Raw genomic sequence first — 22,678 nt, forward strand, 5'->3', positions numbered from 1 at the left:
AACGGCAGACGGTCCCTCGGAAAAGCCACGGAGTGTGTCGCCGTGGAGCCGGCCGGTTTCGGAAGAGAAGAAGGCAATAAAGCCCCAAACAGAAAGCTCAGCTCCCCGGGAATGATTCGATTCACTCCGGTTTCTCTTCGAGGGTCAAAGTGTCACGCAGCCAATAGTATCTGGAGACACGGCATGTGGCGAAGTCGCTGTTTGTCAATATCCACAGACGGACTGAGCGCGGGATATGTGGAACCAAAGATCAAAGCGCTTACTTTTCAAGCTATCGGGCTCTGTTATGAATCTGTAACCCGATAGGCAGTAATAAAATTCTGGAAATATGGAGTAATAATCTGTAACACATGGGCACATTGAGAGAACAGGACGGCCACACATTATTCTGTATCCCGTCCGATTTCCTCACTTATTTCATAGCCACTCAGCTCGGGCCAAATGAACTCCAGATTGCAATAATAAAAGCTCAATTAGGGCAACATAAACACTCTACACAGTATTCTTGGCACCTCCTTTCATGAACACACATATATACGCACACACACACACGCACATGCACACACACTCACACAAGCACGCGCTTGCACATGCATGCCTCGTACACACACACAGATGCACACATACACAGCATACACAGACATGCATGCACACCACATATGCGCACACACTGTATATGCACATATAGACAGACTGACAGACCCACAGACAGACAGACAGACAGACACACAGACACACACCGTATATGCACATACAGACAGACACACAGACAGACACACGCACACACAGTCGCTCCACACACTGTGTACGCACATATAGACAGACACACACTGTATATGCACATACAGACAGACAGACAGATAGACACACACGCACACACTCACTCCACACAATGTACATGCACATACAGACAGACAGACACACACACACACACGCACATACAGACTGACAGACCCACAGACAGACGCACACATGTACACACACACACACGCACCCCCCAGGCAGAGCGCTGCACAGAGCGAGCGCAGCGGCGCGGCTACCCGAGACGCCGCTATACGCACGCCCGCTCTCTCGCCGTACGCAGCGGTCACCCGCCAATTCGCTCCCGTCCCGCGCAGCCGGGGGGGAACGGTCGCCGCGGTGATTTACGGGGCGCCCCGGCCCCTCCGCGCGGCGCGGGGACCCTCGGGGGGGGGTCAGGGCCGCCGGCCTTCGTTCGCCGCGCCCCGTGCGACATCCATCAAGTTCCCCGCCAAGGCTAAGTTGACAAATTTCCAATATCAATAGCGGCTGTCAGGACAACATAGGGTAATAGCCATCCCTGTCAAGCGCACCTATTAATTCCTGCCGCTGTCGGAGCCGGGATAATTAATAGACTGTGCAATCTGGCCCAGCAATAAAGGCTCCGGCTGAACACAGAGACAGCTGGGCCCCAGGAACGCGTAGCGGGGCATCGGAGAAAAGAGAGAGAGAGGGGGGGAGCTCGCGGAGCTTCATCGGTACGACCGGGCCGTTCCTCTCGGTTCCCGCAGACCGCCACCGAGAGATTGTCACGCCGTGATGATGTCGTTGCCGGTGAACTCAAACCCGGAGGAAGGAACCTCGTCGCCAACGCGTCTCCTCCTCCGAGGATGTTCATTTGGTTTTGCTTTTTGGAGGGAAGAATTGTTTGTTGCACCTGCTTACTCCCTACGTAGCTCATATGTAGTGCCTTCATACCTCCTATGTCAGGGATCATCAACTCTGGCCCTCGAATACAAATCCAGCCCTGGTTTTCTTTTCTCCCGGGTAATTAGTGCGACTGATTGGCCAGACTGTCTTCCCACCTGACTGCCAGGCAAAGGGAGGGTGGAAAACAAGCAGTTCTCGGCCCTCGAATTGCTGATCCCTGTCCTACGTAGTACCTGAGTAGCCTCTACGTAGCCCTGGCATTGCTTCTTAGTAGTGCCCGAGTAGCTCCTATGTAGTGCCTGCATAGCTTCCAGCTCCAGGGACAGCGCCCCCTCCAGGGCCAGTGGCAGCAGCGCCGGAGAGAGGCGGACCTCCAGCTGATGGGCTGGAATGACAGCTGTGGAGTTTTTGGCGCACGAGGGAATCCCGGAGATTAAAAAAGGCTTGGGGGGGGTGTGGCTAAAAAGTTGCAGCCAGTCCTGAGTCACTTAATTTCTCATGCGGTTGATCACCTGATCCCGCATTAGCATATTAACACGGTGTACCGGAGTCTTTTTTTAAGGTAAACTTGACGCACTGACGCGGCTGCTGTAAGCTTAGGGTTGTAACTAGGCAGCTGTTTCGTAGGTGACTTAGGTGCATTAACTGTCTTAACTACTGCTTTTATTCTTTCCATAGATTGCGTTGTTGCCGTTCTCGTTGTGTTAGTGTTAATCAGTTTAACCTTCAGGGTCCAAGTTGAACTATGCGGTTGTTCCCTGTACTTGGACCGGTACTTCTCTCTAGGGTTTTCGTCATACTTGTTCCTGGTTATGGTTATACACTTTGTTGTACGTCGCTCTGGATAAGAGCGTCTGCCAAATGCCTGTAATGTAATGTAACGGCTGCTGTAGGGACACATCGATCGACAGGCTTTAGCCTGACTCGGTAGAGAGGAACCGCGGAACGCTTAAAAAAGGCGGGAAATCTGAGAGGACGCACAGACACCCACGCCCACGTGCACAAAGCGAACACAGCCGAGCGAATGCGGGTTTCCACACAGGGTCGAGCTGGTATGATTAAGATGGATTATGATAACGAGACCAGAGACCGTAGCAGGGCTGGGGACGTACCCCTGCTCTCCTCGGGAAAGCTAATTGGTTTGGACTCTTTGATGTGCAGGCTGTGGGGGAGGGGCACTGGCTCTTCAGACAGTTTCGGCTTTCTTATTTTTTTTTTCTTGGACGGATTCATATTTGCTTGCAGTGAACCAGTTCCCGGAGTTTGACTTAAAATGCAATTTTGCTTAATGAGTTTTTTGGATACACACAGGTGCACTGGCTAGCTAACAAATTATACCACAAATTAAACTCTAGAAAACTACCCAGCAGGGCAATATATGCTAATCATTTGCCAACACCCATGGCAGCTAACAGGAGAAGCGTTTCTAATTGGCACATAATTCTCAGACCAGCGTGCTGATGGTGAAAGAAAGCTGAACTGCATGCAATAGCTATTACATACATTGAGGTGTGGAACTCTAATCTAATACTAATGCAAGAATACAAGACCAGGACAAAAATGAGAGCTCAAATTTCCCCTGTCCTTGCTACCTTACACCGGCTACCTGTGGCTTTTAGAGTTGATTTTAAAGGTCTTTTACTTGTTTTTTAAAGCACTAAATGGCTTTGCACCTAAATATATCAGCGAACACTTATCTAAATATGTCCCAAATCGAGCCTTAAGGTCCAATAGAGCTGGTCTGCTCAAGATTCCAAAGGCAAAACATAAACGGAGTGGAGAGTTAGCCTTTTGTTTTTATGCCCCAAAGATGTGGAACACTCTTCCAGAACATCAGATCAGATCAGATTTGCACCGTCAGTTGACAGTTTTAAAACACAGCTGAAAACACACCTATTTAGGATGGCTTTTAGTTAGTACATTTGTTTTATTATCGGTTTTATGTTGGATTTTTATGTATTTAAATGTATTTTTTTATTGTTTTTATATGCATCTTATTATTCTCCTATTTTATTTACAATGCCTTGTATAATTGCGTTGTTTTTATTGTATATATTTACCATTGCCCTATTTTTTCTGTTTTCCATTTCTTTTAATTGCAAATGCTTTTCTGTGAAGCACTTTGGGCTGCAAACCACTGTATGAAAAGTGCTATATAAATAGAGTGATTATTATTATTAATAATAATACTGGGAGTGAGATCCACATACTGTTGTCCAGTATATAGACCAGGGGTCTACAACCCTGGGCCTGGAGAGCTGCAGGGTCTGCTGGTGGTCTTTGTTATTGATAATTCACCTGGTAAATGAACAGCGTCGACCGATTAAACCAATCACTGATATAGGCCTTAACACCCTTCAGAATGAAAGGCATTACAGTACATTACAGTCACTTGGCAGAAGCTCTTATCCGGAGCGATGAACAGTAGTGGAGAACATTAGTGCTAGGCTCAGAATACAAAAATGTACAGGACCTCTTTACACAGCTATAAGTATAACATCATCCAAAGGAAAATCCGAAGAAAGAGAAAAAGGTTATCTATAGGGGGTCAGGGGAACATCGGTGCAATCAGAAGAGGCGTGTCATTAAGGTCATAAGATGGGCAGAGTTTCTGCTGTTCTGACTGCAGTGGGAAGATGGGCAGGGTTTCTGCTGTTCTGACTGCAGTGGGAAGATGGGCAGGGTTTCTGCTGTTCTGACTGCAGTGGGAAGATGGGCAGGGTTTCTGCTGTTCTGACTGCAGTGGAAGATGGGCAGGGTTTCTGCTGTTCTGACTGCAGTGGGAAGATGGGCAGGGTTTCTGCTGTTCTGACTGCAGTGGAAGATGGGCAGGGTTTCTGCTGTTCTGACTGCAGTGGAAGATGGGCAGGGTTTCTGCTGTTCTGACTGCAGTGGGAAGATGGGCAGGGTTTCTGCTGTTCTGACTGCAGTGGGAAGATGGGCAGGGTTTCTGCTGTTCTGACTGCAGTGGGAAGTTTGGCATGGTTTCTGCTGTTCTGACTGCAGTGGGAAGATGGGCAGGGTTTCTGCTGTTCTGACTGCAGTGGGAAGCTCATTCCACCACCAGGGGGCCAGACCAGACAGGAGATGTGACCTAGAAGTTTCGAAATGCAGGGGAAAGGTGCTAGATGCCCAGAGGTAGCAAAACGGAGGTCTGGTAGATATGTAGCGACTGATGATGTGGCAGAGCGGTCCCTGTAGCTGCCCAATAATTTAGCACCAAGTTTTTGAATTTGATGCGAGTCAATATAGGTAGCAAGGAAGGAAATGTAACTGTAACATCCGGTAATTCACACCCGTGGGTTGATTTTCCCCACAAAGAATATAAAATAGAATATACAGACTAGAACACATTATCACTCATATGTTGTGGATTCATAATGAATTGGAGCTTCACATTTGGAAAAAATACTGCATATATAAAACCAGTGTAAAACTTAATCAATTTTAAATAACACAAAAAGGGTGTACTAAGGCCAATTCAAGTGTAAGGGAAATCAATAGTGAAATCAGTATCTGAGAGTATGTTCAAACGACAACTGGACACAAATTCAATCTAGTGCCACTGCTAAATTTAATGCTTATAAAATTTATGCAGCGAATGCCATCATCAGCTGAATGACAATGGAGAGACATAAAGCATTTTTTTTAAAAACAGACAGTTATTTAAGTAAAAATCTTGCAATTTTATTTGCATATAAAGGCAGCTAAATATATAGCACAATAAATTGAAAGAAAGAAAAAGCAGTTCTAAACTTCCGTAAACAAAAAAACTAAGTCCGAAAGCAATTTACAAGAGCAAAGTTGAAGCGGCTACTGGCAACATTTTTTGTGCTAGCAAGATTGCATTTACACACAGTGCAAAATTAGAAAAAAAAACAAAACACAAATACAATAATATTTACGATTTAAAGGACAACTAAGCCTCGTTTAGGCAGACGTGCAGGGAAAAATGCTAGTTTTCACTTTGCAAAAATAGGGCAAATTTTCAACTCACGTAAGGCAAGATAATATATGGCTTAGGGTCATAACTCCAGAAATGTGATGTACACCTCTATATGTGTGCCAAACCAAAAACATTCAAAAACAGAATTATTTTTTGCAATATTTTCGCAAAAGATAACACACAAAAAAAGCACATAAATACTACACTCTTGTGACCAGAGGTGGAAAGTCCAGGGGTCAGAAAGTAAAAGTCCTGCCACGTGTTTCCTCCACCAGTTAAACTCATCCAGCGGAATTCACTGATTAGCTCCGCCTCCTGGCAAACAAACAGTGCTAACTACCAAATCCTGGTGATTGGAACAAAATACTGGGGAGGACTTTTACTTTCTGAACCTGGATTTCTACACCTCTGCTTGTGACACCCTGCAAATTATCGGGAGTGAGGTCCAAGTAGAATTTCACACCGGCTTATTCCCTGAACTCGACTGGAAAACGAGGGCCTGCCTGCCATCGTTCTGCACACACACACAAAGCTCACGCGAGGCAGTTTCCCGGTCGGCCAAAAGAAAGCTTAATTGTCCTCCAAAAAAAAAAAAAAAAAAAAAAAAAACAATAAAACAAAAGTACAAAATAACAAATGGCATTTAACAGCAACGTATCCAGCGACTTCAAACAAAAAAAAAAATATATAAGGAAATTATACAAATTCACAAAAAAATCTGTTATCTTACAGAACAAACTCGTTTTCGATGACACGGCCTCTCTTCCCCCCCCCCTGCTTCTCCGGTCGGGTCTCCATTTTGGCTCCTCTCCTTCCTGTATGTTTTTTTTGTACCAGCGAGTTTACAAAAGACAGACACTTTCTGAAAAGGAACATGTAGTAGACTCCGGCGAGCGGTTTTAGAAAAAGGGGGGGGGGGGTGGTCTGACGGTGCCGCGCGCCCCGCCGCCTCAGGAGCCCTGGGGGTTGGGCAGGTCGAAGATGATCGGGGGGTTGGTGGGCTGGAAGCTGACGGTGCAGGTGGAGGCGTTGATGTACGTCGTGTACCCGTCCGTCATGATGCCGTACCCTGCAAGAGACGGGACGCCGTCGCGGTCGGGAAGTCAGGCCGAAGGACCAAAACTCACACTCTGACATCTGATATGAGTGATATAGACTAACCACCACCACGCTGTATAAAAAATTAAAAAAAACCCTTTTTTTCCTGTCACTTGTTACATGTTACCCCATCCCTGCACTTCTTGGTAATTTGTATTTGTCCTAATACTGTAGCTTATTGTTCTGCCAAGTTGGCTTTGCAGATGTTAGACCCGAATAGTGTTCATTGTTCTCGCTGAATAGCTGTACAAATAGTATTGTACCTTACTGAACCCGTGTTCAGCAGTTGTCTACGACCATGAAATGCACTTTTTTGTACGTCGCTTTGGATAAAAGCGTCTGCCAAATGAATGTAATGTAATGAGTGTTGTACCGATACTGTAACGGGCTGAAAGGGGCTGAAATGGGCTGAAAGCTGAAAACAGGCTGAAAGTTTGCGCACGCTCACCTTCGTGAATCCCCCCGAAGGCGTGGAGTTTGGGCCGGACCCTCCTCTGCACGGTGTTCAGCAGCTCCACGCACCCCACCCGCTGCAGCTCCTTCGGGACCCAGTCCCGAAAACCTGCGGAGACACACACACCGCCCGCCCCGCACGCCATCACACTCCGTGCTCAAAATCTCTCTCCCCCCCCCTCGCTCCCCCTCTCTGGGCCAGAGTCGATAGCTCTGCGAACCGTCGCGGCGGGCTAATCGACTGCCTGTGTAATCAGGCCACCGCTGCCGTGGCTGTGCCTTCCTAGCCCACAGCAGAAATCCCATTAAAAAACAGTGGCGGAGAGCCCCGAGCACAAATCCAAGCTAACGGACGCTAAGCTAACAAACTCGCCAAACACAGTACAGCAGCACCTCGTTCGGCTGGCCTCAAACAAACCAGCTTCTGGGCAGTTTGAAATATTCATGTAATTAGAGCAGTTGGGGGGGGTGGGGAGGGGTGGGGTGGGGGGTAGGTTGGGGGAGGCGACTCCGGTCAGTGATTACCGAGCGGGGGCCCGTGGGTCAGCAGGATGTCGATGCCCTCGGGTACCTGGTTCCACTTGTCCAGGAGAGACTGGCCTCGGGGCAGGTTGAAGCCCCACCCGTTGAACCAGGGCGTCCTGAGGAAGCAGACATAACAGCCCGTTAACAAAAAACAAACAAACAAACAAACAAACAAACAAACAGGCAGACAGTCGGAGGGGGATGCACTACACTGTGCCCATTTATACAGCTGCATATACACTGCATGCTAAGTACCCGCTCAAGGGTAAAACAGCAGTGGCGTATCTGGGAATTGAACCTACAACCTGTTAAATCACTACAAGGTTGCTAAATTGACACACCATCCCCTTGACGCGCCATCTTTTTTTTTGTGTCGTTATCTCCTAAAATGGAAGACGGCCTTCCCCGCGAGGCGAAGACGAGACGCAGCTAACCGCGCGCGGAGATGCCGGCTGCCCGTGACAGAGCGCGCTTTACGGTCGACCGACCAACCAGTGCGCCGCAGTATTAGCCCCTCCCCCTCCCCCCAGTAAAGGCAGAATTCATAAATAACAAATTGATGATAAACAAATGAGAAATGAGAGACTGAAGCTAGGCAGCAGGACGAGACGAGAGGATGGGTCTGAGCAAATGGACACCAAGGACACGCGTGACACCGCAATGCTTCACATGCTAGGGTCCTGCGGTACAGCTGGCTGCAAATGCTGATGGATGAGTGGTGGTGGTGGTGAGCGATTGGGTGAGTGAGTGAGTGGGATGATGTGTGATGACTGAGGATGAGTGGGGTGTGTGTGAGTGGTGATGAGTGGTGGTGAGTGAGTGAGTGTGGGTAGTGGGGGAACTGATGTGTGAGTGAGTGACTGAGGAGGTGAGTGAGACTGACTGGTGTGGTGAGGAGTGGTGATGAGTGTGTGGGTGTGTGAGTGAGTGAGTGAATGACTGGTGGGTGAGTAACTGAGTGTGAGTGATGATGAGATGGGTTGAGTGACAGAGTGAGTGAGTGACTGAGGTGAGATGGAGTGAGGTGAGTGACTGAGTGGGAGTGGTGAGTGGTGCTGAGTGAGTGACTGAGTGTGTGGTGAGGACTGAGTGGGAGTGAGTGACTAGGGTGATGAGTGAGTGACTGAGTGTGTGAGTGACTGAGTGAGTGAGTGACTGAGTGTGTGAGTGAGTGACTGAGTGTGTGAGTGAGTGAGTGACTGACTGGGTGTGTGAGTGAGTGATGATGGGTGTGTGAGTACTGATGAGTGGTGAGTGACGTGAATTTGCTGGTGTGGTGTGATGGTGACTGAGTGTGTGGAGTGTGTGGTGTGAGTGACTGAGTGAGTGAGTGAGTGACTGACTGGGTGTGTGAGTAACTGAGTGTGTGAGTGACTGAGTGAGTGAGTGAGTGACTGACTGGGTGTGTGAGTAACTGAGTGTGTGAGTGTGTGAGTGACTGAGTGAGTGAGTGAGTCTGTGCGAGCCGTCCGGCAACAGCGCGGCGATAAACACCTTGGACCCGCCGGTTTTGCTCCGGTGGGCGGGGCGCGGTGCGGACGAGGCTTCGGGGCCGTTTGGAGTCATTTAGCCGAAGTTCGACCGGGGGGAAATCAAGCCCAGGAACATCAATAGGGGTTCGTTACGGTGAGGGATCGCCACGGCAACGGCGGCCAATGACTATCGAGCGCGAGGCGGAGGCGAGTTCTGGGGGGCTGAGGAAAACAAAGCGGTCCGCGCGAGAGATTGAGGAAACGCAACAAACAGGGCAGGAGAAAATGATCCGATGAATAACACCCTCGGAAAGAACGACCTTTTCCAAAGCAAACATGTACGCCAAACCAATTTATTCCTAAGCAATTTATTCCTTTAAATGTTATTAATACCGCTCGGTTTTTTTTTTTCCTTCTTCCCGTGGCTGATATAAATACCCATGAATTCCAGAGAGCGCGGTGCGCGCGGAAATAAATGAAGCTGGCTAAATAAGTCATGAGGTCCTGTGTAATAAATCAGACGGATTCGTACTCCGGTAGAAAACCTTCGAGAGCCGCTCTCTCCGAATCCAGTAAAAATACGAAGCGAGAAATCCATCCGTTTCCCACAATGCCTCCATTGTGGAGGCGGCTGTGTGAAAGGCACCCTTTCCCGCGAGCGTGCTCGCGAAGCCCGGTGAAGATTTATGAGAGCTGACGCCCGAGAAAGGAAACGGTGGGCCTCGTTCACCGAACGTGCGTACGATGCGCGTTTGATCGTAAAACCGTACGCGAGAACGTTTCCAAGAACGTTTCGCCGTTCGTCCTTTTTTTCTTATCTGTATTCGTTCATGGCTGTTTCCTGACGCTAACACTAAAATTGCATACAATTTGCAGACGCCTAGCATTCAACATGTATACCAAACCGGAAAAGTATACAAAACAGAGAGTTACGCGGTCGTCAGGGAACCAACGCTGTTCTCTGGACCTGAAGGATTTTTAAACAACACAACGGAAGAACACCAACTGAAAAAAATATAATACCATATGTTAAACTGACATTAACTGCGAACAGGGTTACCTAAAATTACAAAAGTCGCATTCATGCAGATACTCAACACGGCATAAGCACAAAAACAGTATTTCAGCCGACCGGATCCAGTGACCGTATTCGACTATTTGCAAACCCAAAGGAAGAAAAATAACTCGAAGAAAAAATTTCAAAGTTGTTTCCTGTGTGGGTCTAAATTATACTGTACTGTGCCCCAGAGGAGAATTCCTAAAGCCGGGTCAGGTACTGTGCTGCTCTTCAACCCCTTTTGTACAAAGTTTGGGACCCGTTTCTGCGGCTGGATTCGGCGGTAGCGATCTCCGTTAACTGTCCAATTAAAAGGGCGACTGCCAAGTAAATGGGATTAAGTGGAAAGTGTCGAGTAAGCCTGCTCGCTTCCTGGAAGAGAGGGATCTTAATGATTCTCCAGCGGCAGCCAGGAACGGGCTACTTCCACAGTTGCGCAAGGGTTTTTGTTATCGGACCGAACCCATTTACCCTCACATACAGAATGTCAATATTCAATTAAGCCCACTAGAATCATTATAGGCCATGCGTCTTTAAGGCCGTTTTCCCCCCAACAGCAAAACGTCTTTCGGAGAGGAAAAAACTGGAGTGATTGCAAGGTTCGGTTGGTGGGGGTGGGGGGGGGACTTTTGGCTCGCTTTAGTAGGTTGGTCTAATTGGCAAGGAGCCAGGGAGAGATGGACAGATACCTCTACCTGGAGGTTCCCGAAACAGCGACACATTATGAGACACTTCCTTTTGTCTCTCCGTCTTCATGAGATTCGGAAAAAAAAAAAAAAATTTTTAAGGCAAAAAGACGTTTTGTTTTTAGCAAGAAAAGTCACGTTCGTGACTAACCCTATTCTGTTCGGCCGTGCCCTTTATCAGGATCTCACAAGGAACTGTGAAAGGATCCCAGCTTGAGTTTAATGACCTACTTTAGGACTTGAAACAGAACCACAATAAAAAAAAAAAGCACCACAGTGTGCAGTTTACTGCCTTCCTGTTATTGAAATTTTTGTGGAGAGAGAGAAAGACACCCAATCAATCAAACTAGGGACTAACTGCAGCAGCAGCCAATGAAAGCAGTCGGCTGTGGACTGCGGTGCTTTGGGTGCTCTGAGGTTAAGCTGGTTCAGAGAAGGGGACACGGTAGATGCTGGACGCGAGCAAACCTTCACATGAAGGTAAACTCTGTGCTTAGAGGGAGCCGAATGAGATGCCATCACACTGTCACAGTATAGGCTACCTTATCTCTCTTTACATTGTAACGGGACACCTTCTCTCCATCTCTCCATTACACAGTAACAGCACACCTCCCCATCTCTCCATTACACTGTAACAGTACACCTCCCCATCTCTCCATTACACTGTAACAGCACACCTCCTCATCTCTCCATTACACTGTAACAGCACACCTCCTCATCTCTCCATTACACTGTAACAGCACACCTCCTCATCTCCCCATTACACTGTAACAGCACATCCATCTCTCCTACACTAAAGCCTCCCCATCTTCCATACACTGTAACACACACCTCCTCATCTCTCCATTACACGTAACACACCACTCATTCCTAACACCTCCATCTCCCCATTACACTTAGTAACAGCACTCCCTTACACATCCTCCCATCTCTCCATTACACGTAACAGCACACCTCCATCCCCATTACACTGTAACAGTACATCTCATTCATAACGTAACAGCACACCTCCTCATCTCTCCATTACACTGTAACAGCACACCTCCTCCCCATCTCCCCAATACACTGTAACAGCACACCTCCTCCCCATCTCCCCATTACACTGTAACAGCACACCTTCAACTCCTCATCCATGAGGTCCAAGACCGAAAATAAGCCCACTGCCAGCCTGAGGTGATACTGTATTGTGTCGATATTCCTCCACAGTTCCACGCTGTATTTGTATAAATCAGTTTTGCTGAACCCTTCTCTTCTCTCTCCAGTTCCAACAGCGTTATTTATTTTAAAAGGATCTGAAATCTTGCTGCGCTCACAGCCTTTGGTGTGTGTGCTGGATGCCCTTCGAATCTTCAGCACCGCAGTTTAACCTGAACTGAAGCACTTTCGTCTCCGGCTCACAAAAACACACCAACGTTCGTTCTTCAACCGTCTACTGTGCGGCATGTGTTTATTAGCATTTATATTAGCGCAAGGGTGGAAAAAGGATACGTGAACCGTAAAACAAACGCTAGGGCCACGGGGCGCACGAAGGCCCATTAGTTTGAGTCTCAACATTGCCTCGCTGCTCTGTTAAGCGTCTTTGCGACAGTTCTCTGTAAAAAGCGTCATACGAATAAAATTGAATCGAATATTCGCTAATGTCTTAAATTACATTACAGGCATTTAGCAGACGCTCTTATCCAGAGCGACTTACACAACCTTTTTTTACATAGCATTTTACATTGCATCCATTTCTACAGCTGGATATATACTGAAGCAATGCAGGTTAAGCGCCTTGCTCAAGGGCACAACGGCAGTGTCCTACCCAGGAATCGAACCTATGACCTTTCGGTTACATGCACAGTTCCTTACCCACTGTGCTAAACTGCCGCCTCTAAACGAGAGGCTCTGCTCTTATTCCTTTGCGAACTGTTTATATCGTTAGCTCTGAAGCTTTCACACTCTCCCTTGGCCGACTTCACTGTCCATGGTTTTCATCACTAAAGCCCACGGTCATAAAACCAGCACCCTGTAGTCCAGGGATCAGCAACTCACGGTCCTCGAGGGCCGAGAACTGCTGGTTTTCCACCCTCCCTTTGCCTGGGAGTCAGGTGTGAAGACAGTCTGGCCAATCAGTAGCACAAATTACCCGGGAGAAAAGAAAACCAGGGCTGGATTTGGATTCGAGGGCCACAGTTGATGATCCCTCCTGTAGTCTGAACGATTAAAAACCTGGCGCAGTGATGTAGTAAATGTGAAACAGCACCACCACTGGCCCCTCGTGTTATTACACTTTTCCGTTCCAGCGTAGTCGATGTCGTCGACGAAAATGCGATTTCAGTCGAACCTAAACTCTCTCCGTGGTGACGCGCTGCCGTTTTGAATTCTGACGCGTACTCAGAAAGCGCGCGGTTGTAAAATCTTAAGTACGGCGAAACTGAAAGGCTACAGTGCTCGGCGCGCTGGGAATGTGTCGTAATTTCGGCCATCTTAAATACCCGCTGCGCCACTACAGGTGTTCAGGCTAATTAGCGAGCGACTACCAATCAACGGCTATTTGCAGGTAGGTGATTAACGAATACTTAACACGTGGCGGAAAAAAGACAAAGGGACAAGGGAGGCTCTGATTGGGTATTTTTTATCTCTAATTAGCTTGCACGCCTGTGGTGACGCTCCAGTTAGGGTATATAAGAGCAATCGGCACAAGAGAGTTGATGAAGGCAAGAGGCCTAGCGACTCGGGGCCCACCGCTGTTGCTACGGCAACATACAACTTTAAACGACACCAATGGCAGCTCTGTCACAGCTGGAGGAGACTACCTGCCTTGGGTCCCTGAAACTGGACGACACCCAGTGTTTCATTTATGAAACCCGCCCCCCCCCCCCAAAAAAGGAAATAATGTCTCATTGTCCGAGATCCAAATGCGAAAATGGATTAGACACCTCAAAGTAGAGCCAGGACTTGATTGCTCTTTGGAATTTCATGCAGAATAAATCTTTTCATGGTCTTCTTTTCAGTGAAACCAAAAAAAATGTTCCATCTGTTTTCCAGAGGCAGAACCCTCCCTTACCCACATTTGTCCAGGCTCAAAAGGTTGGCGGAACAGACTGAATTTGAAAAACTACAAAAAGAAAGAAAGACACACACACACACACACACAGACACACACATAAAGGAGTTTCTTTAAAAACAGGACCTTGGGACACGACATACCATATATTCCGACCCTTTTTTCAAGAAATATTCAATAAAACACAAAACATCGTTAAATAGAAAAAGCTACGAGGTACTGAATACGTTCTGACTATTATTATTCCTAAAATTCCAGCAAGTCTACCGACATGCAAAGCAAAAGGTCACATTGTCCACTCCAAATGATCATCATTTTAAAAGGTAAGGCTAAAATAGGCAGGGTTTTGGTTACAGGGTCACAAAATTATGAAATGACTTTGCTGACCTTGGAGAAGTAATATGAACTGTGAATGTAAATGGCAGTTGAAAAATGAATAAAATATTGAAATGCTGTAAAGAAAGAAAAACCCAATCTCTTTAACCTTTAATACAAAATGTAAATATTTCAATAACAATGGGCAGCTTGGTAATGCTCCTTCAAAATATCCACTGCATTCATTCATTATGTTGCATTAGTTTTGCTGCTGTCCAGAGTTCCTACAAACCAGTTACACACCACACAGTTCCTACAAACCAGTTACACACCACAGAGTTCCAACAAACCAGTTACTACACACCACAGAGTTCCTACAAACCAGTTACTACACACCACAGAGTTCCTACAAACCAGTTACTACATACCACAGAGTTCCTACAAACCAGTTACTACATACCACAGAGTTCCTACAAATCAGTTACTACACACCACAGAGTAACTACAAACCAGCTACTACACACCACAGAGTTAGGCTACTACAAACCATCTACTACATACCGCAGAGTTACTACAATGCTGTTACTAGGACGGAGTGTGGCACAGTGGGTAAGGAACTGCGCTTGTAACCGAAAGGTAGCAGGTTCGATTCCCGGGTAAGGACACTGCCGTTGTACCCTTGAGCAAGGTACTTAACCTGCATTGCTTCAGTATATATCCAGCTGTAGAAATGGATACAATGTAAAGTGCTATGTAAAAAGTTGTGTAAGTCGCTCTGGATAAGAGCGTCTGCTAAATGCCTGTAATGTAATGTAATGTAATACTACAAACCAGTTACCACATACCACAGTTACTACAAACCTACTAGCCTACATATCACAGAGTAACTGCAATCCAGAGTTACTATAATCGAGAGTCACTGCACACCAAAGTTAGAACAAAGTACAGATCCAAAGTTACGGCAGTGCGTGTGGCTGAAATATGAAATATGAAGCGGGGTGCGTAGGGGTCTAGGAGCCAAATTTATCACTGCCCCTCTCCCCCCACGTTTATTGCTTTCGGTTGGGTTAGAGGACGCAGATCCGTTTCGCTACGTGCCAAAGCGCACGTCTACGCTGAGCGCCCCAAAGGCTACCCAGCACGGCGAGCCCATTTTACCGCACACCGCGGGGAGGCTGAGCCCCGCTCACCTCCTGCAGAGGTCTGACACACAGCAGTGCGAGGGCAGAGGACCTCTCTCTCCCGCCGAGCTCGATCGCTCAGCTCAAATTAGCGTTACAAAACGCTGTGCCTCCTATTTAGGCTAATCGTCGCTAACGAGCGCTTGCGCTGCCACGCCAGAGGTTTCAAACCCTTTATTATTTTCCTGGAAGTAGTGAGTGATACGCTACGCTTTAGTTTATTCTGTTGAACCCATTTCCTGATGCATAATTGGGATGGCAGGTATGCCATCCCGCCAAGTTACGCCTTGGCGGGGGCATGCCCCATACCTATACAGCACCGAGAGTTTGGCACTTTTCAGGGTTCCCCACAGAAATAACCACAATAGCCACAGACACTCAGCCCTTAAAAACATTAAATTCTGTACATTCTGACCCCATTTCAACAGACAGATTTCATAAACAACTTCACATGTCCACACAATAAAGCCCCAAACTAAGGGGATTTTCCGTTTTTAAGTATTTACACACCCCACACGTTAGCCATTGGAGGCCACAAACAGTCAGCATTCATCACCTCATACACCCGGGATTAAGTACAGTACAGTTCTTTAGGAAAAAAAAATATGAAAGCAGGATGCATTGCAGATTTAATTTGTTTACAAAAATCTTGGGACAAAAAAATATTTCGGACACCTATTTTTTGGGGAATAGCGATAATTAGGCTACTTTTCTTAAAAAAACGGGGAAAAAAAACTAAGAAAAATAATTTCCGTGAGAAGTTTTATTAGAATTAAAGAATGTTGCGTGTGTATGTGAGTATATATATGACCCACAGCAATGAAATGTGTGTAATTTCGCCCATCCCGTTCCACGCGAAAAGCAGAATGGGGTTAATGTGAATCGGATGCGCGGAAATCCAGGAAAATTCCAGCCCTCGGGATTGGAATTCCGGAATTCTCCGCTTGCAACACTAAGCACGCATTAAGCATCGACGGTACTATACTGAGACCTAAACTACAAGGGACACTCGATAAAAATGTTAATAATATTTTTGAAATGTTTTCACTGCAAAATATTTTTGTCATCCAGGACTCTCAAAACGTTTCTTTTCTGCCGGGTCTAGGAGGATATTTGAAATCCTGCGTCAAATTCACAGAAGACGCGCTGTCATGACGACCACTCTATGGCTGCACTGCAAATTGATTTGTCCTCTCTTCGCCAGCCTCCTGTCTGTGTAATTAGCTGCGGTTTTGAGTGTGACAACTTTATTAAAGCAGCAAAAAATCTGACACACAAAGAAACAGAGCACCTTCCTAACACCAGCTAAAACTGTAGCACGGCATAGGGGTGTCCTGGCTTCACTGTCCACCACACACACACACACGCGCACACATGCACGCACACACACACACAAACACACAGACATGCACACACACACGCATACACACACACAGACAGACGAACACACACAGACACACGCAAAATGCACCTGCTCTGTTTCAAATTACCCAAGAGCTTCTCCACAACATATGAGAGAGAGCGAGAGCGAGCGAGAGAGAGGGAGAGCGAGAGAGAAAAATAGGGAGAGAGAGAGCGAGACAGCGAGAGAGAGAGAGAGAGAGAGATTGCTGCTTTCCTGAAATCTGGAATCAGGGGCTTATTTCCCCAATTTACAAGAGTGGAGACAAATTTGACCCTAATAACTACCGAGGCATCTGTGTGAGCAGCAATCTGGGGAAGATTTTCTGCAGCATTATCAATGCCAGAATGCTAGCCTTCCTTATGAAACACAATGTCTTGAGCAAAGGACAGATTGGCTTTCTACCAAAACATCGCACAACTGATCATGTTTACACCCTACACACCCTAATTAATCAACATGTACACCAAAAAAAGCAAAGGTAAAATTTTTGCATGCTTTATAGATTTTAAAAAGGCTTTTGATTCTATTTGGCAAGAAGGACTATATTATAAAATTCTCCAAAGTGGTGTAGGGGGTAAAGTTTATGACATCATAAAATCTATTTATGTCAATAACAAATGTGGAGTAAAAATTGGGAATAAAAGAACAGATTTCTTCACTCAAGGACGAGGTGTTTTCCAGGGATGCAGCTTGTCACCAACGCTCTTTAATATCTATATTAAGGAGTTAGCAGTGCTGTTGGAACAATCTGCTACCCTGGCTTAACCCTAAACAACAAGGAAGTTAAATTTCTACTCTATGCGGATGACCTGGTGTTGCTGTCACCCACAGAACAAGGGCTACAGCAACATTTGGATTTACTGGTGCAATACTCTCAGAACTGGGCACTGACAGTAAACTTTAAAAAATCTAAAATAATGATATTCCAAAAGAAACCCAGATCTCAGGAAACCAGACATGTGTTCACTCTAGGAAACACCGCACTAGAGCACTCCCTGTTCTATGATTACCTGGGGCTCAAAATAAGTGCCTCAGGAAACTTTGGTCTGGCAGTGAATACACTAAAAGAAAAAGCCTGCAGAGCCTTTCATGCAATTAGAAGAAAATTTCACAAAATAGACATACCAATTAGAATCTGGCTTAAAATCTTTGACAGTGTAATCCAACCAATTGCCTTATATGGAAGTGAAGTATGGGGTCCACTCAGTTATCACAACTACACTAGGTGGGACAAGCATCCTATAGAGGCCTTGCATGCAGAATTTTGCAGAACAATACTAAACATCCAAAGGAAAACTCCCACCAACGCATGCAGGGCAGAATTAGGCAGATACCCATTGATAATTAACATTAAAAAAAGAGCACTTAAATTTTGGATGCACCTCAAATCAAGTCCCCAAGACACAATGCAATTTCAAGCACTGAAAACCCAAGAACTGAAACCCAAAAAGAGTCCTCTCAGTCAGCTGGTCATGAGACTGACTAACCAACTAAAACCAAACACTGACCAAACTCAGACCAGCGCTGCTTTAAGACCAGAAATTAGAGTAAACCAAATAATTAAACAAACAAAAGATGCCTATCTGGAACACTGGAATAATGAAACCAAAACACAAAATAAACTTAATTGCTACTTGGCCCTAAACAGAGAATACAATTTGGCAGAGTATCTCTTCTCTGTCAGAGATACAAAGCAGAGACAAATCCTGACCAAGTACAGGCTCAGTGACCACACCTTAGCAATTGAAAAAGGAAGGCACAAAAAAACATGGCTACCCAAAGAAGAACGTATATGTGGTCACTGCAAGACAGGAGAGGTAGAGACAGAGATGCACTTCCTGTTATATTGTGAAAAATATTCGCAGATAAGGGAAACATATTTTAATAAGATCCTAAATTCAACATCCCTAAACAAATTTCCCTCCCTAACAAACGACGAAAAGCTGCGAGTTCTATTAGGAGAAGGAGCGACAGCCTCACTCGCAGCTAGATACGTTTTTGCCTGTCACAGCCTGAGGGACAGTGGGTGAGCATCCGGCAAACATATGTATGTGTGGGTGTATATATACATATGTGTTTGTATGTATATGTGTGCGTATGTATATGTGTGTGTGTGTGTGTATGTATGTGCGTATATATATATGTACATATGTGTGTATATATATATGTATATGTGTATATGTATGTATATATATATATATGTGTATGTGTGTGTATGTGTGCATGTATATAATATAATTAGTTTAATTCAGTTAATAGATAAGTATTATGTTCCTATCATTTGTGCTGTTATCATTGATGCTGCTTGTCTTCTTTTTCCTTTTGATTATATATTCTTACTTAGTTGATTGCTGTTGTCACTACGCTTTGGCAATATGTATTTTTAAATATGTCATGCCAATAAAGCATTTGAATTTGAATTTGAAATTTGAGAGAGAGAGAGGGAGAGAGAGACAGGGAGAGGGAGAGAGAGAGAGACAGGGAGAGGGAGAGAGAGAGAAGGAGAGGGAGGGAGAGGGAGAGAGAGAGAGAGAGAGAGAGAGAGAGGGGTAGAGAGAGAGAGAGAGAGAGAGCGAGCGAGCGAGAGAGAGAGAGAGAGAGAGACAGGGAGAGGGAGAGAGAGAGAGAGAGAGAGAGCCTTTGAAGGCGAGAGTTCAGCCCATTACAGCAGCCCGGCGATTCATTGTGGCCTCACCCCCCTGTCAGGGCCGAGGCAGAGGTCGTCTAAAGAGAGGGCCCTAATTGATCAAGCTGTCAGGGCCAATGAGGAGGAGCATGTTAATGGGGCTTTTATTTGGCCCCCGGGAGAGGCCACCTGACACGCCGCGGTATATATACGGCCGCCGCCGCCGCCGCCGCCGTCCCCTTTATTAACAGCCCTGGAGCCGGGGGCAACGGGCGGCAAGCGGCGGCGGCCGGCCTTGGGTGATCAGCAGTTTGTCCGGCCGGCGCAAAGTTTAGGGGGGGGGAGGGGGAGAGAGGGGGGGCGGGGGCGCACGCTCGGGGTCGACCCGGCTCTAATAACTGGAGCCGGATGACTGATCGAGCCCCCGAACACATTAATCTCGCCACAATAACAGTCAGCGCCAAGGTGCAGGCGGGGAGTGGGGGGAGGAGAGTTAGGGCTTCTGTCCTGAGAGTACCCCGAACGGGCAAACGCCACCACGGGGATGGGAAAATTTTTACAGCACGAATACTGGGGCAAAGCAACCGCAGTTTGCCCACAGACAGCAAATCACAGCCATTCTGAAAAGTAACACGTTCCATTACTTTTACATTACAGGCATTTAGCAGACGCTCTTATCCAGAGCGACTTACACAGCCGTTACATAGCATTTGCTTACTCTACACAATCTTTCCCAGCTAAACTGGAGGCACCGAGCTGGACTGCGCGGATTGCGGCGGTGCTGCTAGGCGGCGGCCGCCGGGGTAACAACCGCCGCCTGCCCTGCCGCTGACTCCCGCGATGTCGCCGGCGGTTACGGGCGAGCCTCGGGGAGGGGGGGGGCACCTTCGCCCCGTTCGGCGAGCGCGGAGAAACACGTTCGCGCTGAACCTGAAGGAGAAGCAAACCCTAACACTGACACCACAGTAAGACTGTGAGAAATAGGTCTGAGTAAACCCCCACTCTCCCCCGACCACCACCTTAAACACAAACCCCTCCTCACCCTTCATCACCCATGGGCTGGGGGTCGAGGGTTTGGAAAAAAAATAAAAAATCTGGTTCAACAATGTAGGGCCCTGAAAATCGGGAAGTGGGAAGGAGGCGGGGGGGAAGACGGGACAATGGGTGAAGAAAAGTGCCCCCCCCCCAGTACTGGGGTTTCATTCATTTCTCATGACTGGGGGGGGGAGAGTTAAGGGGGGGTCTCTCTGAGAACAGAGCCACCGCCGCCCAATTTGTAAATGGCATCGGAGGGCTTTGAAACGCAGGATCCGGCAGGAAGGGCCGGCGAAACCCGACCCCGCCACACGAGGTTTGGCAGGGGGGTGTGTGCGGGTGGGGCCCCCAAACGCCCCCCCTCCCACTCACCGCAATGAAAGGCTCTCCTCACGGTTCCACCCCGCCAGCCTCTCCCCCAATCCCCCCGCCCCCCCTCCATTTGACCTGGAGCCGGGGGGTGGGGGGGGGGGGGTGTAGGGTTACCTGGCCGACCGAACAGCCCGTTAGCGCTCGGCGGCGAACCCGATACGGCGGGAACAAAGAGACGGAAGCGCGCGGGGGGGGGGGGGGCTGACAGGTTAACTTCTCTGGGAAATAACTGAATTCACTGGAGTGACACGGTCGCGGTGTCAGACGTAAAACACTAACCAACCCCCCTCCACACCCCAACCCCCCCATTTAAAAAAAACCATTTAATTAGACGGTATGATTTCCCTTCTTGGTTCTTTCGCCCTAGCTATACCCAGACGCTGAAAGTTGAAATAAAAAAAGCTTGAGGTCATCTTTTAGTAGCCCAGCCGTTTAAAAAACTTCCCCCATTGGCAAGGATTTTTTAAAAAAACAGGCTTATTTTCCTTTTCTTTTTTCCCCCTTGTGTTGTCACACTCAGCGCAAGGTCCCGGATTTCGGGGCCACCTCTGTAACTGAAAAGGCATCGTGCACGGACTCAAAAAAAAACATCAGCAGCAGAAATTACTGCAGCGGATGCCCCCGGGCATCAGTAACGACCCACTGAGGAGCGGACAATGCATGTCCAGAGAGGAGGAAGAGGAGGAGGAGGAGGAGGGCGCGACGCTGCAGCCGCTACGACGGCCGCCCTCTGCGCCCTGCCAAACGGACGAACCGTCGAACCCGAAGTTTCGTAACGGCGGCATGAACGCGGGAGGGCAATACGCTCGAAACGCACACGGAGGAATCTATTAAGAGGGCGCCAGAAACAAGGGGAAATCAGCGGAAATACAAGGGGAAAAAAACGGCAATACGAATCAGACAAAAGAAAGTCAAGCCCACGTTACGTTACTTTAGGTTACAGCGCGCCATCCCAAGCCCATCAGATAAGGCAAAAAAAAGTGCTCAGGAAAATTAGGCTACATCTGTTTACCCCACATACCTAAGGAAACAAAAACCTATTAAAGAATAAGCATCTGAGAAAACGAAGCCTATTATGTGCAGATGGTTGCAATAAACACGTCAGCAGTTCGTACTGAATCTTTCAGAAAAGACTTCAGATATCCTCCTGAGAGCTGTCAGAAAAAAAAAGTTTACTGTAAGTATTTTAAAATGAAATGATTAGAGAAAATGTGATGTGATGTGTCTTGGATGACAAAGCCATTTTTGCAGCGAAAATCTTTCATAAAATATAAAATATTATTGAATGTCTCTTGTAGTGTAGGCTTCAGCACAGTAAAATATAGGCCTATACGTTGATGTATATATATAGGCCTATATGAGATTGAGATCAGAGACTCACGTTGGTGAGTTGTGATGCTGCGTGTTGGTGAAGGCTGTAAGATGGCAGTAATGCAAAACAACGGAAGATGAAAAATCCGTTGTGTTCTCAGGGTTGGAGCAAAAAAACAAAACAAAATGGAAAACAGATCAAACGTTGCGGTGATCTGGGGCATTTGGCACAATCGTGCGACACAGGACTAGGGATCAGAACCATCAGGTTCCAACGCAAGACCAGGACCAAACACAGGAACAGAGATCAGAACCATCAGGGTCCAACACAAGACCAGGACCAAACACAGGAACAGAGATCAGAACCATCAGGGTCCAACACAAGACCAGGACCAAACACAGGAACAGAGATCAGAACCATCAGGGTCCAACACAAGACCAGGACCAAACACAGGACCGGGGATCAGAACCATCAG

General features: G+C 47.1%; 1 protein-coding gene across 3 annotated transcripts in view; it reads right to left on the reverse strand.

Annotated features, from left to right (window-relative positions):
- Window positions 1-5,221: 5,221 nt before the first annotated feature.
- The window catches only part of mpped2a (metallophosphoesterase domain containing 2a), a 63,699-nt gene continuing 46,242 nt past the window's right edge, over window positions 5,222-22,678 (reverse strand). For all 3 annotated transcript variants that reach the window (XM_064312772.1, XM_064312773.1, XM_064312774.1), the window contains exons 5-7: window positions 7,694-7,809; window positions 7,164-7,277; window positions 5,222-6,686 (exon numbers count right to left, since the gene is read on the reverse strand). In XM_064312772.1, coding sequence (XP_064168842.1) covers window positions 6,568-6,686; window positions 7,164-7,277; window positions 7,694-7,809 — 349 coding nt within the window. In that variant the 3' untranslated portion in view covers window positions 5,222-6,567. The remainder of the gene's footprint in view (window positions 6,687-7,163; window positions 7,278-7,693; window positions 7,810-22,678) is intronic.

Source organism: Anguilla rostrata, chromosome 16 (genome assembly GCF_018555375.3).
Source record: "Anguilla rostrata isolate EN2019 chromosome 16, ASM1855537v3, whole genome shotgun sequence".
Classification (NCBI taxonomy): Eukaryota; Metazoa; Chordata; class Actinopteri; order Anguilliformes; family Anguillidae; genus Anguilla; species Anguilla rostrata.